The 25,647-nt window shown below is 43.1% G+C and overlaps 1 protein-coding gene across 2 annotated transcripts in view; it reads right to left on the bottom strand.

Annotated features, from left to right (window-relative positions):
• Positions 1 to 5,184: 5,184 nt before the first annotated feature.
• LOC125706865 (nuclear factor of activated T-cells, cytoplasmic 3-like) overlaps positions 5,185 to 25,647 on the bottom strand; it is a 34,174-nt gene continuing 13,711 nt past the window's right edge. For both annotated transcript variants that reach the window (XM_048973711.1, XM_048973712.1), the window contains exons 4-10: positions 18,444 to 18,643; positions 17,428 to 17,600; positions 16,151 to 16,291; positions 15,589 to 15,644; positions 15,286 to 15,412; positions 13,389 to 14,480; positions 5,185 to 7,767 (exon numbers count right to left, since the gene is read on the bottom strand). In XM_048973711.1, coding sequence (XP_048829668.1) covers positions 7,706 to 7,767; positions 13,389 to 14,480; positions 15,286 to 15,412; positions 15,589 to 15,644; positions 16,151 to 16,291; positions 17,428 to 17,600; positions 18,444 to 18,643 — 1,851 coding nt within the window. In that variant the 3' untranslated portion in view covers positions 5,185 to 7,705. The remainder of the gene's footprint in view (positions 7,768 to 13,388; positions 14,481 to 15,285; positions 15,413 to 15,588; positions 15,645 to 16,150; positions 16,292 to 17,427; positions 17,601 to 18,443; positions 18,644 to 25,647) is intronic.

The following is a 25,647-nucleotide window of genomic DNA, read 5'->3' as shown; positions in this document are numbered from 1 at the left end:
GATGATGGTGAAAACTCACAGCTTGGTACAAACCTTGGTTTGGGATCATGGCTCAGTACAATCATCATAATATCACAAATGTAACAATCCATAATGAAGTAAACGCTACGTTCTCTATCACTCAGCATGGTCATATATCTCACGCGATAAATAATAAAGCAAAAAGCCCCTATAGCTGTAAAGAATTTGCTTTTGGCCTGGTCTGCATTTCCAGGGCATAAGCACCTTAAATGACAGGGGGCGACTAATTTGCAAAGGATGTTTCTGTTATAAAAATAGTTACTTCCTTCATCCCCATGGGCCGATTCCCTTTGTACCTCCTACAACTTGCGCTCTGTAAGAATGAGCAAGCTGAGTATAAATAACTAACAAAGGCTAAATGCGAGGAAACACAGGAAACACAAGCAAGACACAACAAAACTGGTCAACATCTGTAGACTCTACAATGCACAGTGATCAAGAGAGGAACTTGGTAAGGGCAGGTATATATATCCTCAAGTAACGAGGCGTCACGATCAAGCGCGAGCAAAGCGGTGATCGTGAGGGTAGGCGAGCAACGAACAGGCAAACAGGTCAAAGTCGGGGCAAAACTTTATGTTTTAATGGGATCAGGGAGCAGGAAACACTAGATGGGAGATACAGACACCTAGCCACAGAAGATCCACAATGACGGACCAGGGGAACAGGTCAGATCAGGACTTAAATACACAAAGACTAATCAAAGTAAGCGGACAAAGCTGGAGACGATCAGGGAAGCACACGTGGGTAATCAGGGGGCGTGGCACACACGAGGAGCGGACGAGCCGGGCATGACACAAGGACTAGACAAAGAACAGGTATTGGGCCGTTAATTAACCAAACATTAGGAACTAGGAGTAACGAGAAACTGATGAGGGTAACTAAAAATTATTGCATACTGTAACACTAGAAGAGGTTGCAAAGAAGGGTTGCAGAAAATTATTACAAACTTTCCAATTACAACCCCAAATCAGAAAAAGTTGGGACAGGGTGGAAAATGTGAATAAAAAAATAAAGCAGTAATTCACAAATGTCCCTTAACTTTTATTTCATTGCAGACAGTATGAACACAAGATAACCAAAAAATACATGAATTAACTTCATTTGATTTGTAAATAAACATCCATTCTTGCCATTCAGGCTTGCAACACATTCCAAAAAAAGTTGGGACAGTACAGCATTTACCACTTTGTACAGTTCCCCTGTCTTTTAACAACACTTAAAAGACGTTTAGGCATTGAAGAAATCAAGTGACTAAGTGTTGCAGGTGTTAGTTTGTCCCATTCTTCCTGCAAACAATGTTTTAGGTGCGCAACAATACGGGGTCTTTGACGCAATTTTCGTTTCAAAATGCGCCAAACATTCTCTATTGGAAACAAATCAGGGCTGCAGGCCGGCCAGTCAAGCATCCGCACCCTCTTCTTACGCAGCCATGCCTTTGTTATGCGCGCAGTATGTGGTTTGGCATTGTCTTGCTGAAATAAGCATGGGCGTCCCTGGAAAAGACGTCGTCTTGAAGGCAGCATTTGTTCCTCCAAAACTGAGATATACTTCTCAGCATTGATGGTGCCATCGCAGAAGTGCAAGTTACCTTTGCTGAAGGCACTGACACAACCCCATACCATGACAGATCCTGGCTTTTGGACTTGTATCTGGTAACAGTCTGGATGGTCCTTTTCCTCTTTGGTCCGCAGCACACGGCGTCCATTTCTTCCAAAAAAGATGTGAAAAACCGATTCGTCTGACCACAATACACGTTTCCACTGCACAATGGACCATCCCAGATGCCTTCGAACCCAGAGAAGTCGACGGCGCTTCTGGATGCTATTTATGTAGGGCTTCCTTTTGGCACAGTACAGTTTTAGCTGGCATTTCCTAATGTAGCTACGTACTGTAGTGCTTGAGAGTGACTTCCTGAAGTAGTCCTGAGCCCACGCAGTTATCATCGATATCATTTATTGATGAATGACGGTTTTTAATGCAGTGCCGTCTGAGGGCTCGGAGATCACGGCCATTCAGTTTAGGCTTGCACCCTTGGCCTTTGCGCACGGTGATTTCTCCAGATTCCCTGATTCTTTTCACTATGTTATGCACTGTAGAGGGAGGAATGCCCAAATCTCTTCCTATCTTTCTTTGAGAAATGTTTTTCTTCATCATTTCAAAGATTTTTGCCTTCACTTGATGGCAAACTGGCGATCCTCTGCCCATCTTTGCACCTGAAGGAGTAGGCCTTTACTTGATGCTGCTATTGTACCGAATCATGATTGCAATCACCTGTTAACATCACCAGTTTCAAATCACATCATTATTTAGTTATTATGCCTCATTACTACCCCTGAATTGTCCCCGTCCCAACTTTTTTTGGAATGTGTTGCAAGCCTGAATGGCAAGAATGGATGTTTATTTACAAATCAGATGATGTTGACCAAAAAATACATGAATTATCTTGTGTTCATACTGTCTGCAATGAAATAAAAGTTAAGGGACATTTGTGAATTACTGCTTTATTTTTTTATTCACATTTTCCACCCTGTCCCAACTTTTTCTGATTTGGGGTTGTAATTCTGAAAAACACTATATAAACTTCATCCATGTTTTCTGGGTACTAGCTTAGTTTGGTTTGGTTTAGTCTGAGGGTGGTACATATTTCATATTTCTAAGCGGGTCAAATCACTTTCACTCGGTCAGTGTTTAGTTTGCATGTACTCCCCAAGTTGCACAAAAGTACTAGTAAAAGTACTAAAAGAATTGTTAAAGTAACAATGAAAATATTGATGATAAATAACAATTAGTATATTGAAAAACTAATGTAGAACAATTTCTTCAGTGTTATGTTCCACTGTATAGTACTTCTTGCTCTGGAATTTCACTCGGGATCCTTTTCATCAGTTCAGCTTCATATCCTACAGTATGCAGGCATTCATTTGTCCATCATCCAACTATTTACTGCTGTGTGGATGCCAGTCCATCACGGAGAAAACACACAAACTCACATATAATTCGCAGTCTGGATAATGCAAGGGGTAATAACAAAGAAATTGTTACATTCAATGTATTTACCTAATAGTGTAAAACTGAAATGTGATCAAGTGCTTGCAAAACTTGCAAAAAAGGAAAGCTAATGCTACTGTTGCAGGAGCACGTAAATCTGGAAAAAATGTTTGTGGGAGATATCAATATATATATTGAGTCTAGAAAACTTGATCAGCAAGTCTTAGATTGGCTGCAACAAAATGAGGAAATGAAGGGCGCACCCTTTCACGCAAGCGGAGCAGGACCTCGTGATAGAAGGATGTGAAGAATTTCAAGAACAAATATGCACAAGGGGTAACACGGCAAAAGCAGCCCAAACCAGAAAAGGCGGCTGGCAAGAAGTTACTGAATATCAATTTTCAAATCCGCACGACCGATGGTACTTAAAACTCTACTTTCGCCATGATTTTCTCGCCATCTTGTGGAAAAATTACGGAAATGCAGGTTAAATAAATATTTGTATTTTCTATCCAAAACAGCTACATTTTGATTTGGCTTGGATCAGAAGATATTTTTATGCACAGGAAATTATGGGAAAGCGCGAAAAGGATACTGAAAAACACTAATATATCAGTAAATATAGAAGAAATAAAATGATTTTCTCTCTCCAAAAGGACATAATTAGTTTTTCACAGTGCTTAACAACGAAAACGTCACTACGGTCACATTGACTATAGAAATGAAGCTGAAAGATGACGTTCAGCATCTGCATTTAAAGCTTGGGTTAAATTGGCCATTGTAGTTCTGGGCAATGAATTTACTTAATCAGTGAACTCAGGTTCCACTCAGATGGCCTGGAAAAGTAATAGAGCCACTGAAGATACATTTGGCTGAATAGGTAAGTGTCCAGCCACCCTAGATTCACTACGATAGCATTGTAGGGATGCTGGTCTGGGGCTAGCAGACCATAAACCAAGCCTAGTCTTCTAGAGATAATTAGTATCGGCCACACACAGCACCATACAGACAGCACACTCTACAAATCCCCACCAACATCTGCATTAGCATGGCCCAACATGCCATTGATGGTACTGAAGCCCAAGTTAGCACTAGCATGCTAATTTTTGTTAGCATGTTTGGATTGGGCTCAAACTTTTTCAACTGGAAGTCGATTTTGCTGGTATCTCAAAATTTGCATTTTAGCATATGTTAGTATTTAAATTCAGATGTTAGCTTTATCTTGACCTAGGAAGGTCATTGAGACTCGGACAAAGTCACACAGATTTCAAATGGGCACGTTCAAAAAAAGTTTTTCTTTTTTAATATTTCAAATGGAAAGTATGAAAGTGTGAATATAGAGGCCACACCCAGGCCGGGCCAAGGGGAGCAAACCCGCCCCTACCCCCCAGTGCAAGGCTACCCTAACCCTAATATAAATCAGAGTAAATGTAAATTCCGCTACATGTTCTTAATATGATCCAAAGCAACATGATATGAATTTAAGTATGTGGAAAAAGTCAAAGCAAAAGAAAACTCAATAACTTCTAACAAACTGTGACGTTTTAAATTCTGCAGGAAGTAAGCAATTCCACAAATTCAAATTAAAGAAAATGCACAAATTGTTAGACAAAATCTTTTATCATAGATGTTGAGGTAAGTAATCAGCAAGTATAGAGGCTTCAAATGAACCTTTTGTTTTGTAAAGTTATATTTTGCACCTGTCCTTCGAGTACTAGTACGTGATTTATTCTACTCGACTCCTTGATTTAGGAACTTACACTTAAGTGTCCGTCAGGATGAAAAGATAAGGGTAGTTTGTTTATTTGCATATCAAAAATACAATGAGGAAAGAATCACCGTTTGTTTTCTTGGGAGCCGAGTGAAAAAAAGTGAGTGAGACTAAACTCACTGTCCCTTATTTACTGACAAGCGTGTTCAGCACTCGGAGGTCATGATATTATTCCACCATGGTCTTTGTGAAGGATGACGCCTCACCAAGTGTCACCTGCTCTTTAGTGGAGCTGTTAATAGAATCTTAGCAGGGTTGTGGTACCTAATTACAGAAGCTGAAGCACATTATCTCTGCAAGATCAGGCCTCGCTTCGATGAAGGAAGCAAACAGGGCTTCATGTTGCTTGCTGTTCAGTTGCATGTGGTCGTTGATGTTCCGGTATGAATATGAACAGACAAGGATTCATCTTTCTGTTTTGCATTTTATTGATACACTACCAGTTAAGAGCCTAAACTGCAATTTTTTCTTTCAACGTTTCTGAATGACACAGCATTACAAAACATTAAAATACATAAATGCACATAATACAAGGCCTTGTAAACATTAAACCTGTGTTTCCCTTTAATTTATTTTTTTTTTAACAAAGTTTCTTATTTTCCTTAAATCTTTAGGAATGACATCCATCTAGAGTATCAAAAATAGTCCAGAGTTTGTTTGACCAGTAAGTAGTGTGAATAGACCGTTCCATCTTTGGTTCAGGACAAAAACAGCAGCGACACACAGTAAGCTGCTCGTGTTGTCTGCACAGGTCTGAATACATCCAAACCAGCATCTGCAGCACTGCCTTGCCCTTTGTGCTTTCTGAAGCATTCTGCTATACAATGAGCACTCCGAATGAAGTCAAATGAAGTCTTAGAGTACCGAAGAGTGCTGTTAAAATTTCACAAACTGGAGTTTGAAACTAGTCCAACGGATCAATCACATATTCAACCTTATTGTGCGTTAAACTACTAAAATCATCTTTGTACATTTTAATGGAGTGAATTTTATGTTGTTTTACAATCTTAGCTTGCATAATAATCATCTATTGATGTTTTCTTTATCGAAATACAAAAATACTAACAGTCTTAAACCCACCCCACCAGAATAAGACCCATATAACTGAATCCTTTTTGAAAGCAACATAAACCAAAACAAACGAAAAACATTTTAATTGTTCACAGGGAATCAAGTCTCCTACTTATCAGAAAATTCATTAAAGCATCTAGAAATGGTCTTATTCAGGCATCTAAGTTTGTTTGAAAGGCATCAGACAGGATTTAGTGCATAGCAGGTTGTGTCTTAATTGCAGTTCTGCACAACATCCGCACACCTCTACAGTGCTGTGTCAAAAGTCTCAAAAGTTCCACCAAATGCATCCCTAAAAGAGATGCACTAGGTTTTAAATACAATTATACACATGCAAGAATATTACTATCACATCAGGTAAGAATCTTAAGGCAAAGAGTATATGAAATGGTGCATAGATGCATTTATGCAGTATCCCCTGAACACATGTGGCATGAAACTAACAGGAAAGCTACACACAATTCTGCAATAAAGGGTCACTCGTGTCAAGCTGCATGCAAATCTTTCAGAAAATGGTTCCAGCAAACGTTCCACTATTCGCCCTCATTGGCTTTTAATTAGCTTTTTCCTTTTTTTATTATTAAATTGCTTTTCCTCAAAGGTACTATTCTACTAACATTGAAATAAAAATACAACACGGCAAAATTAAATAGGATTCAGTAAGATCTGACATGAATTTAAAGTTTCATCATTTATCGATCTCTGTTACACCACGATCTACATTATCATGGTCAAATTTTTATGCAAATTTAATCAGAGTTTAATTGCTTTCAAAGAAATCATGCGGAATGGAAAGGCGGCTTGGCTAATTCAGTAGGAAACATGAGCAAATTTGTTCTGTGCTGCTACGGGTCCATAACCCACAGTGTGCGGCTCTGTGGGTCCAGACTCGGTGCCCATGATCAGAAGGTGGTCGCTTTAAATCCTGCGGCTGGCAGAGTGATGTTAACATCGGGCCTTTGAGACAGACCCTTATCCCCTATTCTCCAGGGACACTAGCTGTACTTTGGACAAAAGTGCCTCTTAAATAAGTAAATTTAACTTTTTCCCATCAGAAATCAATCATTTTCAGAATTCAAGTCTGTGATGTTTCGAAATTATAATAAATGCATCATACATTCTAGCTGTTGTAATTTGTGTCTCTCCATAGATTCACCTGGAAGGCACGCAGGAGCAGTCCTGCAAAAGAAATATTGCCTAGGTAAGCTGTAATGCTTATCAGCAACCAGCAGAGGGCTCTGTCTCACCAATTTTCCCCCCAATTTCCAGCTTTGTCAAATCGACCAATACTCACAGCCACATGTTGACATTCTATTTCAAACGGCTCTTTAAAAATTCAGCAAATATCCATAAAAAAAGCAAGTAACACCAAACGTGGTGAGCACTACAAAGCCTCCACAATATTTACAAATAGCTTAAAATATTTTAAATATCTTTTTTTATAACGTTTACAATAACTTTCAGAGTCAACTATATAAAATTTTTTTACAATTAAAAGCTTTTAACATCTTTCAAAGCAACAAAATGTTTATAAGGCAATTGTGCAACCTGAAGTGAGGAAAAAATATGAAGTCATCCATTTTAAAGTTCAAAAAAAGGATGGAATGTTGCATATTATAAACCCACTAGGAACTCCAAGGTGGAATGATTCACGATTGACCTTTGTCTTCTAGAACCAGTGCTGGTTGTAAAATTCCACTAGCTAGACGAGCCGTCTTTGCTCCAGGGGTGCAGCAGTACGTGTGGCCTGATGGGGGCGCTGTTCTGTAAGTCCTTGGCTTCTCTGGAGAGAGTCCCACAGCAGAAGTCGTGTGTTCCCAGTGGAGAGGATCCCTGTTCCAGGTGCGGCACTAGCTACGACTGGCTGTGACTTGCAGCTGGAGCCTGTGACATGTCACGGCCAATGATCTCATTCACTACAGGAGAAGGACAGAGACAATCAGTACAGATTCACCTATGAAGTGGAAGGTGTACTACTTTTGATGGCTATTCCGCATATAAAGGAGAATCAATCAATCAATCTGTCCGTCCGTCCATCCATTTATGCATCCATCCATCCATTTTCTGTAACCTCTTGTCCTATTCAGGGTCACTGGGGTCTGGAGCCTATCTTGGAGGCTACGGGCACAAGGCAGGGAACAACTCAGGATGGGGCACCAACCCATCACAGGGCACACTCACCATTCCCCAACACGTGCACACCTATGGGCAACTTGGCAACTCCAATTAACCTCAGGATGTTTTTGGACACTGCGCCACCATGCTGCCCCTTACAAAGGGACATTCAAAGGCTAATGCTGCATTCCGTTTACCTTGGAGGTCGGAAGTCAGAGCTGGGAATGACGTCGCACTCAAGTTAACTTTGTTTTACTAAAACAAGTCAGAAAGCCAGTTAGCAATAGCAGGGCACTGTTTTAAAATGCTGGATTTCCTGCTTAGCCGGATAACTGGTCAGGTTTAAGGTACTCCAATTTAAGTGGCCTTAAATCTGATGATTTATCCAGCTAAGTAAGAAATCCTGCTTTCTGAAACAGGCCCCAGTTTTAGCTTGGTTCATTATTAGCCGTTGTTAGCAATTTCAGTTGATAATGCATTACAGGGTTTATTCTGTACATACAAACACCATAGTAACACATCCACAGATAACGATCGGACTGTACTGTACTGTGTGCAAGCCACAAATAAGGCATACATGGTAATAAACAGTAACGAACTACAGCGTTAATTTCTGTCGATGAAGGCACAACCATTTTGAATTCTGAAATTGTGGTTGCAAAGGTTCTTCTGACTTTCCGAGTTGGAATCCTGACTTCAGGGGGTGTTCCAGCTGAGATTTCAGCTGGGGCACAGCATAAGCTCTTCTCGCCATGGCCCTTTTTAACCCCTCTGGGGTCATATCACAACACTAGCCGTGGAGACAGACGCTCCAGATTTTGCGCTCTATTCATTCTCATACTCAATAAGCAAGGAAGACAGAGACCTTAATGTGGAAATGTGCCTAACTTACAAGATCAGCTGTAGCAACAAGTGGAAAAAAAGTGTTCTGCTGTGCAGTGTGGGTCTGCAGTGTGGGTCTGCGGTCACAGAGCTTTCCTGGTAAGATGTGACCTTCGATAGCTTCCCGCACATTATGCCGGTGAGGACGCAATGGAGATCTTTCAGTCACTGCAAGTGGTCCATGACTCAGGCAGATGAAAACATGAGGATCATGGCAAGATTTAACAGAATAAGAACACACTGAACTGATCTTCTTGTCAGAAAATTGTTTTAAAATGTTTGAAAAAGCACTGAGTAAATCTACTGTATGATAACATTCATAACTATAACAATATTAACAACAATAATAATAATCTGTGAGCACTGTATACTGTTTGGTGACCAGGATAACTGAAGACATCTCTCATCTATTGTATGCTATTCACAGAAACACCAGACCATAGACGCACAGAGATATGCAGACACGCAAAGTAGGGCATGGACACGCTGTGTTTATATTTTACAACAAAAGTAAAAACTAAATTCAGGCTTCACTTATACATATATAGTATTTAGCAATAGCTCCAAATGTATCTCAACTACAATATGAAGGAGGACTCAGTAATCAGACTTACGTTTGCAGAGAAATGGTGACCAGGTAACCATATCTTCTGAACGTATGAGCTTTAATTTGTTTGTTTCTTCCATAAAATATGAGAGATCTTTAGTCACACGTGACCTCCATCGTTCTGATGACAGCAACAGGCATCGGCACGTGTTGCAACTGAAAGAGCCGCATCAACTTTCTACACCAGAAATTTACTACAACTGTTGAATGTCAATGACTCTTTTTTTGTAGTCTCTTTGCGGCTATATTAGTTACACAGCATAAGTACGCAGAGACTGTTAAGTTTGTAAGAAACTGATATATTTCTACTAATTGAAAGCTAGAGATGTTATAAATGGAACGCAACTGCATTAAATTACTCATCATTTTGTTCATTTTCATTAATGTTTTCCCCTCATGGTTTGCCGTCTTCATTAAGCAAGTCAACACTGACACTGTCCAGAATGGTACCAACCACTCGTATAAAGCCCAAAATGTGGGATGGAAGGCAGTTAAATGCAGTTCTGTCACTTTAAGCCAGTAACATCTGCCTGCTGAGTTGATCACTTCCTGTTCATTCCTGGTCTCTCGTCGTGCTCGTGTATTGCTCAGTAGGCCAATGGGCCTGATATGTAGGAGACATTTGATCAGACAGACTCACTGCCAGTCATGTGATGAAACCTGAACCCAAATGAAGAGCGCCAGTATACTGTTGCCGCTTTGTTTACATAAGCTGGGGAGGGGAAAGGTGTGGGGGTTGAGCTGGCACAGCTGGTGTGCATCAAAACAATATTAAGTCAGGAAGCTCACTGGAAGACCTGCCTCGTGTCAAAGATCAGTAAGTATTAGTTGGTATGTGAGACATCGAATGACCCGACACCAAAGGGGTTAAAGCAAATGAGTTACTTGTGAATTTATTCCAAAGTGAATAAAAAACAAAATGCAGAAAACAAGAGAGGATTCATGGACACGATTCATGGGAACAGAATTAATGTTGTGCTGCTGCCTCATTCTGACATATGGCTGCTGGGGTAGAAATGAACCACCTTTAGTGCTGCTGGCGGCGGAGCGCCCCCTGGGGGCGGCCCCTCCCCTAGCGCGACTCAGCTAATCACCACGGAGACCATACTGTTTGCGTGGAGTGCTGCGTGTGACAGAGCACAGAAGGCCCGCTCTATTATTAACCCTGGCCAGTGCTGCAGCTCACGGCTGGAGAACCAACCAAAACAGGGGCATATGGCAGATGCACGCGGGATGCGGCCTGCGCAGACATATGCAGACAGCGCAGACGCGCCGTCCTGTACAAGGTGATTCATTAAAAGACCCAAGAAGCCTGTGATCATTTACGGCTGCGACGGGTGTAATTATCTTGACGAGAGCGTGACTGCGGCCCCTGGTGACATTTAGAGACGCCCCGAGTGCAGAAGCAGCTGGGCCCACAGGAGCGTGGATCAGCACACACTGTCACACTGCTGATGTCACACTGCGTTACTGAGCCTGGGGGCCACTGCTATGGATTTGCACCTCATACATCACAGCACAAGGCACTGCTGCCACTTCTTGTTCAGTGTATGCAAACTATAACATACAAAACATCGCAGAAGTTCTGTGGTTTGATTAGAAACAGCAGTTTAAAAAAAAAAGGCATAATCCAAAACAGTCAAATTAGAGGCCAAACGTACCAGAGAACCTATGTATTTTAATGCTGAGGATAGCACAGAATTAGAAATAGTTCACCAGTTAATTACAATAAGCCACGCTTTACTCAACAGAACATTTCTAGTAGCTATGCTACCAGGCACCACATTGTCGAGCCTGGCTTCCATCCATGCGGCCATCACTGACCTGCTAAAAATAAACGAATCTACCTCTTTATGCTGAGATGCCTGACAGGATGCCCACGGAGCCAGAATGTTACAGTTACTATTTATACGCCGGCACTTTGGGGAGTTTAATCCCACACGCGACATCCAAGCCAAAGTCCAAAATTCCCGTCCGCAAAGAGCTATGCCGCGGCAGCACTGACGAGCACGCTCCGGCCTCTGCCACATGGTGGCGCCGCAGGGATCCTGAGCCTTGCAGGTGACAGTGCCCTGCACGCCTGTCACACCTGAACCCGGCTCATTTCTGCTTACAGACGCATTTCATGAAAAGCCGCCTGTTTATGGCAACCAGGGCCAGAGCCTAGAAGCTCCCCAGGCCAAAATCACATAAGCAAAGTCCTTAATGTGCTTTATAAATGGACTAAACATTAAAATAAACACCTGAAAACAACTATAGCATTAACGATCATACAGACAAAACAGATCGGAGTGCTGTGTCACTCTGCAAGTTAGAACTTTGAGCCTCTGATCGTAAGGTTGCCGGTTTGAATCCCAGGGCCAGCGGACTCCTGCCACCATTGGCCCCTTAGGGCTCGTTCCCACTATACGACTTGCGTTGCGCTTTTCATCAACGCGCGTGTTCTGCAATTTTGAAAATGCACTGTTGCATGCATTCTCCTGCACTGCGCACTCCCATTGATGACAGTGAAAAATGGATACAAATGTATTTCAAAGTGTTTGTATGCGTTCTCTCCCCCCCCCCACCCCAAACACCAGGGACAATCATATACAATCATAGAAATGACTAATACAATGCAACGTTAAAAATCTATAAAGACGCAAAAGAACGTGGACAAACGCAGGATGAAACGCATTAGAACACATGCGGAAATTTTTTTTAAACACACAGTACGAGGCCATGTGCTTTTTATTGCGCTTTCTGGCTTCGCTACTGTTAACATACCCTGAACCGCAACTGCTGGAAGATTGCTAGTCACCAGCCAACCCCGTGCTGTGACCCTCGTGTCGATCTCATCTGTACGTGTTTCATGTAGAGCAAAGATGACACAGGCAAAGACAATTTCCCCAGGGGAAAGAGAAAAGTGCTGCGATTCTACACACTGACCTAATACACCATATAGGCCAGTATAGGCAATATATTAAAGTGACATAATACCATTTCGTGCCAAACTACTAGTAAATTTTCCAAGCCATGGAAAATTCGTAAGTTTAAACAACTACAAGAGAAACACGTACGTGCACGATAGGCTCAGTGTCCAGGATTTCCCGCAGGCATGCATGTCATATGTATATTACACGCAATTCCTCTACAGATTCAGACAAAATCAGCCGTGAGTGCATATTAAGGCTACACGATATTAGAAATATTTCAAATATTGCAAAGTGATTTTATTTTTATTGTGATATTTATAAAGAGAAAATAGAAGAGACAAATAGAACTTAGTCAGTCAAAGAAGTGTCGCAGTGAACTGTGCTGAGTTGTGCTCAATAGCATGTAATATATGTACATACGATGGGCGGCTAATGTCTTTGGGTGGGCAGATATTGTTCATTTTTCTTCTCCTTACTCGTTTTTGTTATATTTCTCACAAAGGAATCACACAGTCTATGAGTGAGTCTGACAGCAAGGGCTAAAAGCTGCTATGACTGGCCAGGAAAGCGTGATGATTAAAATTGCAAAGCTTGCTAAGTTTTGTTTCCTATGGCAGAATACAAATGTTTTAGCGAAACATATTGATGATCTATTAGGCGGATCTTACTGTGGAATTCCACCCACCTCACCCAATGAATTTTATTGCCAAGATATCAAAATACCGGAACCGTACTGCAAAATAATGTCACTTCTGAAAATACAAGTAAACCACGTTATGAAAAATTAGATACCTCCCAAACCTAATCTGAACCCAGCTGATCATCGCAATCTTTGTGACGTGACAATTGAATGTGCATAACATGCAATGTCGATATTAACGTTGCACATCGCCCAGCCCTAGGACATAGATAAACTGTTTGCTGGCCATATCATCTGCCAGACGTGAAAGATGCAGAAAATTTAACTAATTTTTAAAAGGAAAAATGCATTAACATGACATTTTATATGATCCCTCACCATCATCCAGCGTAATGTCCTGCAAGCCGATAGCATTGAAGGCGAGTTCCTTGTCCTCGGGCTCTTGCTTGATGTTCATCCTCTCCCCCTGGGGGGCCAGGGAGCACAACTGTCTTCCTACAATGGGACTGGCTGCTTGAGCCGGGGGTTGGCCTGAATGCCGAAAGTGCATCAGGGGGCTGCCGGAGGTAGGTGAAGGGGAGGACGCCGAGCCGGGGGTGGGGGATTGATATGGGAGCGACTGGAGCTGGGGTGAAGATGGCCCCGAGTGAGGCGAGGACCCCATGGATAGGGGGGCCGTGTTGGAAGAGGGGAACGAAGCAGAGCCCTGGCTGGGCGGGCAGTAGCCCAAGGGGTGCTGCAGCTGCAACGGAGGCGGCTCAACCGGGAGTGGAGGGGAAGACACCGGCGCTGGGGTGGGGCAGGGAAAGCCCAGAGAATTAAACTGTGAGGAGGCAGGGATCGGGGGCGGCCCGGGAGCCGAAGGCGAAGCAGGGATCAGGGGCCGGCCGGGGACTGAAGGGGAAGCAGGGATCAGGGGCCGGCCGGGGACTGAAGGGGAAGCAGGGATCAGGGGCCGGCCAGGGACTGTAGGGGAAGTGGAGCCGGAAATCGTGGCTGAGGAGGTGAAGCCTGTGCCAAGTGCCAGGGGCTGAGAGGCCGAAGACTCGGTTTGTAAGGAGTGCTGCTGGAAGGCCGGGGCAGGGGCTGTGCTCAGGGGAACACTGGGCTGACAGCTATTCATCAGGCTGTGTGGGAGGGCCTGGTATGGAGGCCTCTGCTGTGGCCCTGGGGGAGCCGGGAACGCCAAGGGCGGTCTGATCAGTGGACAGTCAGGACCTGGGGGAAGCCCACGGCATGGCGGCTGAGCCAGGAGCTGGAATGAGCAAGAGCTCATCTGAGAGTACAGAGCCTGGAGGGAGGGCTTGCCAGGCAGCAGGCCCCGGGGTAGGCCGCCATGCTGGGGCACCGGGTCTGGTGGCAGCAGAAGAGTCCTGGCTGGGTGGAGCCCGGGAACGCTGGTGGGCTGGGCCAGGGACAAGGAGGTAGACGGCAAATCCGCTTCATCTTTATGTTCCTGTTTCACTGACACTAAGCAGGAGAGAGACAGATGAAGGTCATCATCCTGTCACCGTGTCATTCTGCATTTGCTAAAGACACATATTCCGAAGACAAATGCACAAAAATGGAGTGAAGGCGTGCGCCGAAGAACGCGAGACAGAGACAATGACAGCGATGATTTTTAGGGATCGGCAGCAGTAAGTTATCACTGCAAAACTGTCAGACAGGAATCGCACAGCGACGGATTCCTTCTGCAGGTGCTCAGCTGCGTTCTGGTCCCTTCAGGGATCCAGCTGCTTTCTACAGTCAGGGGCATCGTATTGCACACTGGCATCATCAAATTGCCCATAGTCTATGTGCCTTGTAATGAACTGGCATCCTGTCAGGCTGTTCCCCTGCCCTGTGCCCTATAATACTGGATGGAATGGTACTGAATAAGCTGTTGGAAAATGCCTGAATTTCTTTATATCCATCTATCCATTTCTTGTACCCGCTTGTCCTATTCAGAGTTGCAGAGGTCCAAAGCCTATTCCAGAAGATACGGGAACACAGGGAATATCCCACCGCAAGGCACAGGATTTTTTTTCCCCCTCTTATATAAATGGTTATTACAGAATGCATTGTGTTTATCGTATAACAACTTCTGATGAATTCCACGTTATTCCAATTTATTGAATAATAAAGTAATACTAAGTCTCAGTGGCTGAAAGGTGCCATAATCTCCCCATAAGCCCTTCACACATAGCTGCAGAGCTGAAGGGAACGTGCTGCAGGAGGAGAGAGGAGGCGAGAGGAGGCGTGGGCAGACCGAGGGCGCTGCCGGGGCGGGCGGTACCTGGCAGGTAGGTGAAGCGCTGAGTCTGGCTCCGCTTTCGCTTCCCATTGCAGGCGTAGAACTGCACCTGAACGGCGGAGGTGGCAGCCTTGCTGTGGTACGGGGGAACCTCCACCACAATGTTACACTACAGACGAAGCAGGAATTCAGTCCATTCCAGTGCATTAAAGCGGCTCGTTTAAACAGAAAGGATTTCACATCTCCGATTATGTTCGTACCAGATGGAGCATTCCATCGTCTAATGCTACGCGACATTATTTAATGCATTGACACACATACACTTGAGTGTTTTTTTCCCCTCACCCCTTGACTTCTCTCTCGTATCACTCTTGCTTCAACTTCCCACTGAGCACGTCCATCTGTAAGAGGGGAGAAAGGAGCAATATGCTTTACGCCCAGCAGAGTGGACCAATGAAACACATGACTTGTGAATTATTATAAACACATTATAAATACTATTAGATCTGACACAGGAATCTTTTGAGCATCACTGATACACCACTTCGCAGAGGGAGTCTGTCTTTTGTCTGTTTTTTTCATGCACAACCTATACAGGACTAACTGTGGAAATTGGACTTTAATATTCCCCTTAAGCGAAATAAAAATAATTTTGGGACCGGTCTGCTGCTACTGATAGCACAATAACTCAAAAGGAATTTGCCAGACATTTTTCAAACTTTGCAGACACAATGGGTGAAGATCTGTAACTTAAAGTATTTGATAGATCTTATTACTAAAATGGAAATTTATATTTGATTTAATTTAGGGACACTTTAAGAGAACCAGCACAACTGACAAACGTTAACATTTCCTAAAAAAAAAAAAATGAGAGGGAGAGCAAAAGATCAGGATAGAGAAACATCACCTGGCCCCTTCTCCAGGAAGATGACTTTGGTCTCTGGAAAGAAGTTGGAGCCGGTGATGAGCATCTCCTCCCCTCCGTCAACAGAGCAGCTGTTCGGGCTGCTCTTCTCCACATGGGGTAGTTCCTGTGCAGAGCGCTGGGCTACAGCACAAGCCAGTTACACGGGACACCAGACATGAGATGAGGGATTTAAACAGGCATAGAGGGACACGAGGAGATGGAGAGATGAGGGATTTAAACAGGCATAGAGGGACACGACGACATGGAGAGATGAGGGATTTAAACAGGCATAGAGGGACACGAGGAGATGGAGAGATGAGGGATTTAAACAGGCACAGAGGGACACGAGGAGATGGAGAGATGAGGGATTTAAACAGGCATAGAGGGACACGAGGAGATGGAGAGATGAGGGATTTAAACAGGCATAGAGGTACACGACGAGATGGAGAGATGAGGGATTTAAACAGGCATAGAGGGACACGACGAGATGGAGAGATGAGGGATTTAAACCAGAATTTTGTATTATTGGGAAAAATTTGTATGCAGTGTTGCATGTGAAAGGGAGAATCTCCAATAAAACTAGAGATGTACATACTTATTTAATTTTAAAAAGTGCTTATTTCATGTGCTTGACATTTCCAGACTGAAATCTCAATTCATTACATAAAATCTGGGCAGCTCTATACAGGAACATTTATCAACAAATCTGCAAAAGCAGATGAGAACCATTTACCATCGTCACACCTTTCATTGCAGGAACACATGTACCCAGGCAATCAAAAGAACATGCATTTGTTAACACAACCAGAGACACCAGTGACCCATTTCTGTGTATAACAAACATATCTGCAGTTTAATTCAATAGAGCACCTGCATTTTGGAGATTCAAGGATGGAGGCATCAATCAATTGATACAGTGGCATTGTTATGTGGTCTTATCTGGTGTATCAGTATCGGCGGATGAATGGTGCACCTGGATGTCTGCAATTGTATGCACAGCTTCTGCAGTTCTATTGTCTTGACAGCATGCGTCACACAGATGAGAATGAGGCTACTGGTCTGACCCTAATGTCACTGCTCTGTTGACCACAGGATTTAAAACAGTGACTTTCATAACCCAAAGTGCGACACACGGCGCCTGGCATACTGGTGTGTGCGCGTGTACGGACTGGGGGGCGGCTTCAGGACACTCTCAGCACTCGACGGGGACAGAGGCGGCCTGGCATACTGGTGTGTGTGCGTGTGTACGGACTGGGGGGCGGCTTCAGGACACTCACAGCACTCGACGGGGACAGAGGCGGCCTGCAAAGACAGCACTTTTCCTGCTGGCTGCGGGATATGAACCCGGAACACCACCCGGACTCGCGTGTTCTTACGCCCGATGTCGGTCTCCCCCTTCCTCAGCTCGATGTCGGAATTGCGCAGCTTCAAAATCCCAGCACAGTCAATGCTGTGGTAGGAAGGGCACACAGGGCGCAGAAATCAACATTAAGGAAAACACACTCAGCACTGCACAGGTCGTGAATGTAAAATGAAATGAAGGGAAATTATGCTTTGGACTCGGGGACCCAACAGTGAAAATAAGTATTCAATTAACGAAGGAAGATACATTTATACTAGGAATGTAACTGAACACGTACTTGTACCGAACATTTTCGGTTTAGTACATGCATGGACCGAATAAATGCAGCGTGTGTGTGTGTGTTTCCCAGGAGGATGCAGCATGATGCATGCGCGACTACGTCCTAATGTGAAGCTGGAAGCTGTTAATGTAAATACAAGTACAGCACAGGTATTGTTTTAAATGCTGCACCATAATATTTTTGTTATGCTTTGTGTTTTCTGAGACATATTCGTGTTGTATAGTTTAAATACGAAGCTGAAAGCTGCTAATGTGAATGCAGTACAGATCAGGTACAGTTCAGTTCTAAATATGCACTGTAATGTATACTTTATTTTTATCTACTTGAATGCATATTTATTTTGATTTACTCTTAAATACATTTCAGTTTTGTATTAGTAGGTTGCATCAGTATTGACAGATACTTTTATTTAAGACAGTCATGCTTTGTTCAGTAAACTACTGTTTAATAAAGAAAAAAATAAGCAATTTATGTTTTGTTTTACCCCCTCTGCACCGGAAATGTACTGAAGCGTGACTTCAAAACCGAGGTACGTGCTGAACTGCGATTTCTGTGTACGACACAAGCCTAATTTACACATACATTTATAATTAATGGTTTGGGCAGCTGTTTTATACCATCACCGTGCGCACTGACATTCTGGCAAATACCTGGCTGACATATTATTTTCTGGAAGCAGAGGGATTTCGAGAACTTTAGTGCTGGAGATGATGATCTCCTGGCTTGCGGTGGCGACCGTCTTCCCGGTGATTCTGTGCACCTGATAGAAGGCATGCGGTCGAAGGTAACGGTCGTCAGCCGTGCCGATGAACATTTGCAGACTGACTGGCTTTTCATTGTAGCCCATAAGCTGCAACAGAAAAAGAGGATGAAGATCAGTGCGAGCGGCATCCATCCACGTCCACCTGCAGGCCACCTTAACCGTGCAAGAACCTAGCTGTACGTAAAGCACTGTGAGACAATGTAATGTTCTGAAAATGCGCTACACAAAATAAAACTGACAGATGGATTGATTGCTGCAGAGCTGAGACGGTTCATTAAAAAAGTACAAGTTAACAATATACCATTAAACCAAACACCTGGGACAAAATGGAGACAGAACATTATGCATGAACAATTAGATGTAGTACATCATATGCTACAGGCTCAAAGACAACACTACTCATTTACATTCATTTAGAAGAGACTTTTGTTTAAAGAAAAGTACAAGCAAGGCAGACAGTACATTATAATCACACATTATTCCAGCGACAGCACAATACTCAATACATTGCAGCCAGATGTTCTAACTGTGTATCAAGACAGAAGCCAGGCCCAGAACTGCACATGTGAGGTGAAAGGGGGAGAGTAGCAGGCCTTCACTGCCACGACCACCCCGAAAACTGCTGCTGTTGCAAATGAGAAAACACGACCCCCGTCGACTGGAACCTGGCATACAGAGCAGTAAGTTGTACTAACAGCACATGCTGCCAGATTTCTCCACTGGTGGCACAGTGTTACAGACAGAGCCCAGGCCCAGCACAGCCTTCGAAGGCTCACAGCTCGCAGGCCTGCATTCTGTGTCGCAGGATAATGAGACAGTGAGACTCTGTCATTTACCTACTGGGCCGAGGTCTGAGCATGTATGTAATTTTTTTCCAAGATTCGCAAATTTGACATTTGTGGCTTCGGTTATTCGAGAGTTGGCCGTGAACAATTAAATGAGAGTATTTTTGGAGCGTGCCGAAAGATTACGGCTATAAAAAGATGACCCGTAAGCCCAGAAATAGCTAGGCTGGACCCACAATACTGAAAATGATTTGGATCACATAATATAAATACTAACATTATTTAACATCTGTCAGTGCAAGTGCATACTATAAGTCATTTATAGTATCTTTATCTTGGCAACCAGCCTCCCTCACGTTTTAGCTGTGTCTGTGACTGCGGACTCTCACAGCTCTTACTTTTCAGAGTCGTTAATTTTGCCTTTTTTCACGATGGACCGAAAAAACTATTCTCAAATTTTCACATTCGACGGGATCTTACTCCCCTACATATGCGGCTGAGTGTACAGCTAAATTGGAAAGAGAAATGTTCCACGCTTATTTCAGTTTACTGAAAGATCTTTAGCGTAAAGGCAATGTTACCTGGCAAAAGAGATTATTGCCACATGAGTTTCAGATGAAACTATCACGCAAGACCATATCTAGCTGGGACAGAACTGCTTCCATCAGCGAGGAAATCATACGGATTTCCATCTAAATGGAAATGGGAATGAGAGGAAGGGGAAAATAATAAAACAATGACCGTAAATTAGACAGTGCCACAACGTCAGCACTGCCCAAGCCAACTCTGCAGTGTCTCCCAAGTCAGCAGTGGCCCCTCTTCGCATCTCCCAGAAACAGAACATGCACCATTCTCATTTCATGGAATTGTGAAGCTAATGTTTCAAAGGTATATGGAAATTTTTTAATACAGTAAAATCCATTTATAACGGACTTCCGTTATATCCAGAGTTGCTGTATGGCCAGAACACAACTACAGGACACCATTTACTCATGCCACACCCCAGCAGACACACCTGTGGTATAGATTATTATATTGTACATGTAGTAATCCAACTTCACCTGAGCAGATGCGATGACTATTAATTATCCCGACTCCATATCTGCGTTGGATATCACCGGCACGCCACACGCTTGTAGGCGGAGCCTGCATGTCCGTTATAGCCGAACAAAACTACAGCTAAAAGCGACCCTGGGGACCAAATTGTTTGTCCGCTTTAAGCGAAATTCCATTATATGCCAGTCCGCTATATTCGATACTTTTTCTGCATGTTCGTAACGGTGCACGGCCGGGAACAGCATCCACTATATAATCCACCATAACGGAATTTCACTGTAGATTATGTACAAAAAAGCAGGTGAAAATATGAGTGACCTCTGGAGGGAAGGTTAGGGTCAGGAGGTACGTTTTCATAATAAGGAAATGGTGTCACAGCCTTGATATTGCAGGCAGCGTGAGCCCAGAGGCAGAGGGGCACTACAGCAAAACCACTTTCAGATAAAACCTGATGCAAATAAGCACAAAAAATGCATAAAGAAAATAAAGCATGTCTAGTTGGAAGACGTAATGATACAATCACACCAGACTTATTCTATCACAAACAGAAACCCAGAATGCAATCCAGATAACACCTAAAACCAGTTATTAAAAACGTAGCATAATTATTCATAACTTAGCATAATTATTCATAAAGGATGCAACTAAACTGAGAGGGTACATTCAGAGAATTTAGCAGTGCAAACTTAGCTTCAATATTGGGAGTAAAATTCACAAGCATTATGAAGGGTGTCACTGAAAAATCTCAACATATCTGAAACCTCATTAAAACTGGGTCATATTATTATTTCACTTCCCAGTCGCCCAGAAGAGGCAAAATAAAAGCTTAATGTGACAGCGACTGAACCCAGGGGCCCTGGGGCCTCACAGTGGGGCCTCACAGTGTCCATGAATGGCCAGGGCACTGAGCACAGTAACAGCCTCATTATTTTGACACTTGAGGGCACTGGTAGCTGGCTTCTCATTGGCTCTAGCAGTGAAACAGCTGAGGAGCATTTTCAGTGACTGACAGAGAGACTCTTCATACTGAGGAGGCTGCAGGGGGCGCCACACACAGGAGAGTCCAAAAACGAAACTACAGCCTGATACGTACTGCAGCAATGCTAAGTCAGGGCGCACAGTTCAAGGCTTGTGACAGATGCAAATACTCCAGGCATAACCCCATCGATATGGCTGTGCAGGCTGTGTAATTTGGACCTTACTGGCAAGTAAATCTTAATTTAACACGTTAAAGACAGTGACCAAAAACCATGGCAACTCTATATATTTGTGGCTAGAACATAAATATTTGATATATATTAGATTGATTTTTGACAAATATACCCATCCTGTCTCAAGTAGGACAAGTGGGAGAATTGGAAAGACCTGGTAGCTACTCCCACGTGTCGAACAATCCATTACACATATCGTATGTACATAAACACTTGAGAATAATAATATTGCTGCAACACTGACAGTAACCGCAAGCAAAATGATAACGTGATGGATCTAAGACAGAAATAGGTCTGCAACAGCTAATCAATAACGCAGATGGTCATGGTCGGCACATGCGTGCATGATTTACCCCTTGGGCAGCGTAGCCGTAATACCATATACCTCGGTAATTTGAAATCAAAATAAGCTGGAAATCCTGGGGCTCGGTGAATTTCAATCGGCAAGACTGCAGAAATACTGAAATAACGTTGCTTTTGAAAATACCATCAAAATACAGTATTCCGCAGTATGAAGCGCTATCACTGGAAAACTAAATATGGCAGACAAAACAGATCTTTGTTTCTACGCTACTTTTGTCACTTTAATCAAAGATGATTTTCTATACAAAGTAAAGCTTTCCTTAAAACTGACATACACCTAAATGAAGCTTTTCCACTTGCCTTTAAACCCTGTGTTTTGGCCCAACTAATTGATTGGTTGATAACTTTTTTGCAGCCCTAGATGGAAGACCAAGCAAACAAATAAGAGACAAAGGGAACTGATCACGGCAGAGCATAGAGGAGAAACACCTGTCACCAGTATATTAGGACAGTAGATGGAGTCATCATTGCCTTTTAAAATGCTTTGAAAACATGATCGCAGCAGATGGAGGGGAAGAGCTGATGAATCTGCAGTTATATTAAACTGGTGACATTAATACCAGTCAGGCAAAACAGTTGCATGGCCTAAAGGCTAGAATAGTAAACTCAAACTAAAATAAAAGTGTTGGATAATATTACATATGTGGCTCTATATAAAGCCGGCTTGCATCTGTCGCACAGAGCCAGAAATAGGCCTAAGTGACTCACTGAAGAATAGCAGTGATTTCAATGTCTGATGTTTACTGAATAAGAACAAAGGCCCCAAATGCAAGCTCCCCAACCTAACCCCCCCCCAACCCCTCCACACCAGAACACAGCACAGGGCTAGCATGTGCATTGTCAGAGCATGTGCTAACCATTCCCCTTTACTCACAGGCACATGGTGATTGACGCAGGAAACCTGCCTGGCTGTGTCTGTGTTTTGCCACTGTTGCCATGGCGAGGGTCAGTGCATGCGCAAGTGAAAATTCCAGCCACTGGGCCAGAGACTCAAGGTCACGGGCAAATGCAGCTGCTTTCCTGGGCCCCTGCACTCCCAGGTACCATTACTGCATGTCAGCGGTGCAGTATTTTAACTGGAAGGAGGTTTGAACAAGGTCAACACAGAGGAGCGCAAGGATCTGCGGTCAAACTCATCAGGGTGCAGGGCTTCTTCGCAGGAAAAGGCTGCCTCGCCTCCGAAGCTGACATGCCCTTTAAAGACATATCAGTTTTATGTTTGATTCCAGCAAATCATAACTTGATTATATAAGGAATGATAAAGTAAGATCCATAACCTCAAAATGACCTCAAACATGAACACGAACTTCGCAAACATTTAAACTGAGAAGCATGCAACTGCCGAACAGCAGCGGATTTTTAGATGAACAACAGTGATAAAAAGACTAGCTGTTATGAGAACTCACTCAGGACTAATATTCACTGTTGCATTATGTTCTATTTTAGGATTTAAATATTGTCATCGTCTTCTATTCATATGCTCTATTCTATTTACATACATTTTGTTTATTATGCTGCCTTGCGAAAGTGGCAGAAACAAAATTGTTGTTTAATTACAATATCCATCCATCCATCCATCCATCCATCCCATTCGATCCCATCAAAGGATGTGTAAAGATGCATTGATACAACATGATGAACCGATTATTAAAATAGCGATTCATTACGTCAATATGATATGGTCAAAGCAGATTTTTTTTTGGGGAATAACAAAGGATACGTTCACGTGCTGTGGGTAGATGCACAGAGTAGCAGTGCAGGCCCACAAATTTCCAAAACATAAAGTACGCACTGCCTGATGATCTTAGTGCTAAGACATTGTTGGGAAAATCCCCTGATTTGTAGCACAGAACACTTTCTCTAATGGTAATCTTTGCACTACAATACTTTTCAGGAAGCACCAGTGTTTTGTAGTGTAGGCCAAAATATATTTATAATTAATTATAAATCTGGCAACAGATTTTTTGTTTTTCACAGAATAAAAAATGACATCATTCATCATCATGACATCCTCCAATCAGTATAGTAGATGGGCTTTGTTTTAAACTGGCATGTGACCCCTGTTTAATGTTAACAATAAATAGACAGATAAAATAAATAGATTCTACTTTCTAAGCATTGCATTAACGGTAATTCCCATAGTAACGTTAATAATTTTTTTCAGTGAAATTATTAAGATTTGAATTTAGGTTATCAAAACTGAATATTCGGTGGAATTGAATCATGACAGAAATTAAAAGATATATTCCCAAATTTGTTCCCTCAATAATCGTGATTAATTGGAACTGCCTTGGGGTTGGCGATTCACACCCATAATACGTACCGATTATTAGATTGTACAGGAAACGGCTCGCGTTTAAAGTCTTAAGCGTGACATGACGCAGTGCGGACAGCCCACATGACAGACGGGGGACACATGATACCGGTGTGTTAGCGGGTGGGACGGCACCAGATGCTACACGCTCCACAGACATGAAGGGATCATACTTACAGAAAAAAAAAAAAACATATTAATTACGCCAAAAGGATACTCCTGCTAGACAGGACATGGGCTTACAAGTCTTCTAGTCACAGATGTGACGCAAGAGGCTGTCCTGTGTATATTCACCCGAGTCTGGCTCTCCAGTTTGCTCTGAGCAACATTCTGCATGTGACCTACAAGCAGGACGCGGCAAATGTATGCAGCTGTAGAGCTTGTGTCCACCGACTGACTTCCTGGTATGGCTTTAATAAGATGGATATAAACTGTACATCTGCAAACTACACTTCTTTATGATCCTTATGATTATGGTTTTAACACAGATCACACAAGACTTGCATTGTAAGACGAAGGTCAATGCTGAAGGGGGCATATGTATTGTATAACTCACCATATATCACTGACAACCAAGTAAGATGAGATGAATGTGTATGGAGCACTAAGAGAATTCAAGGAGTTCTCTTTTCCAGGTAAGCTTCTTCATCTTAAAACTTTAAGTGTTCTATATCATTTCAGGCTTTCCAGGTCAAAACTACTAAAGAAACACACGTGTACTGTAGGCAACATCAGACTGGAAAGCATCTCACTCTGAGACTGGCCTCAACCCCCATATCAGTGTGAGGACGTCGGCCAAACACCGGCAGCACCTTTGAGCGACAGGCGCTCACTCAGACACGGGCCTTCATGCAGCAGCAGCTGAAATGATAAGCAAAGGAACTCCTGCCCAAGTACACTGCAGCAACAACGGGACAAAGAGCGGAGCGCACGGCATCAATAATGCACTTCACCCACCCACGGGGGTGTCTTACACTTTCATCGGGACAACAGCACCCTTCCAAATTTCAGCTTCAGCGGGATTCAACCAATAACAGCAACACGCCAACCTGCATGCTGTTCACCCGATACCAAGGCCGAACACAGGCCAGCCCGAGAGAGTGACATCACACATGTGATACCTCAGGCTTGCCAGCGTGGGACACCGAAGAGGACAAACAGACTGCTATGGCTTTTGGGATATCTGTACATCACAGAATAACCATCCCAGACCTGTGATAAAACAGCCACATTATACAGGAGGGGAGATCCACCAAAGTTAGAGTGTCTCAATGTGCATGAAGCTCACGTGTGATCATGCAGGACTTTGTCCCACAGTGTTCAGACTACGTGCACACAGTTACGCCCAAGACTAAAACATCC

This window comes from Brienomyrus brachyistius, chromosome 13, assembly GCF_023856365.1.
Source record: "Brienomyrus brachyistius isolate T26 chromosome 13, BBRACH_0.4, whole genome shotgun sequence".
NCBI lineage: Eukaryota > Metazoa > Chordata > Actinopteri > Osteoglossiformes > Mormyridae > Brienomyrus > Brienomyrus brachyistius.
The sequence above is the reverse complement of the archived record's forward strand: the minus strand, read 5'-3'. Positions and strand labels throughout refer to the sequence as shown.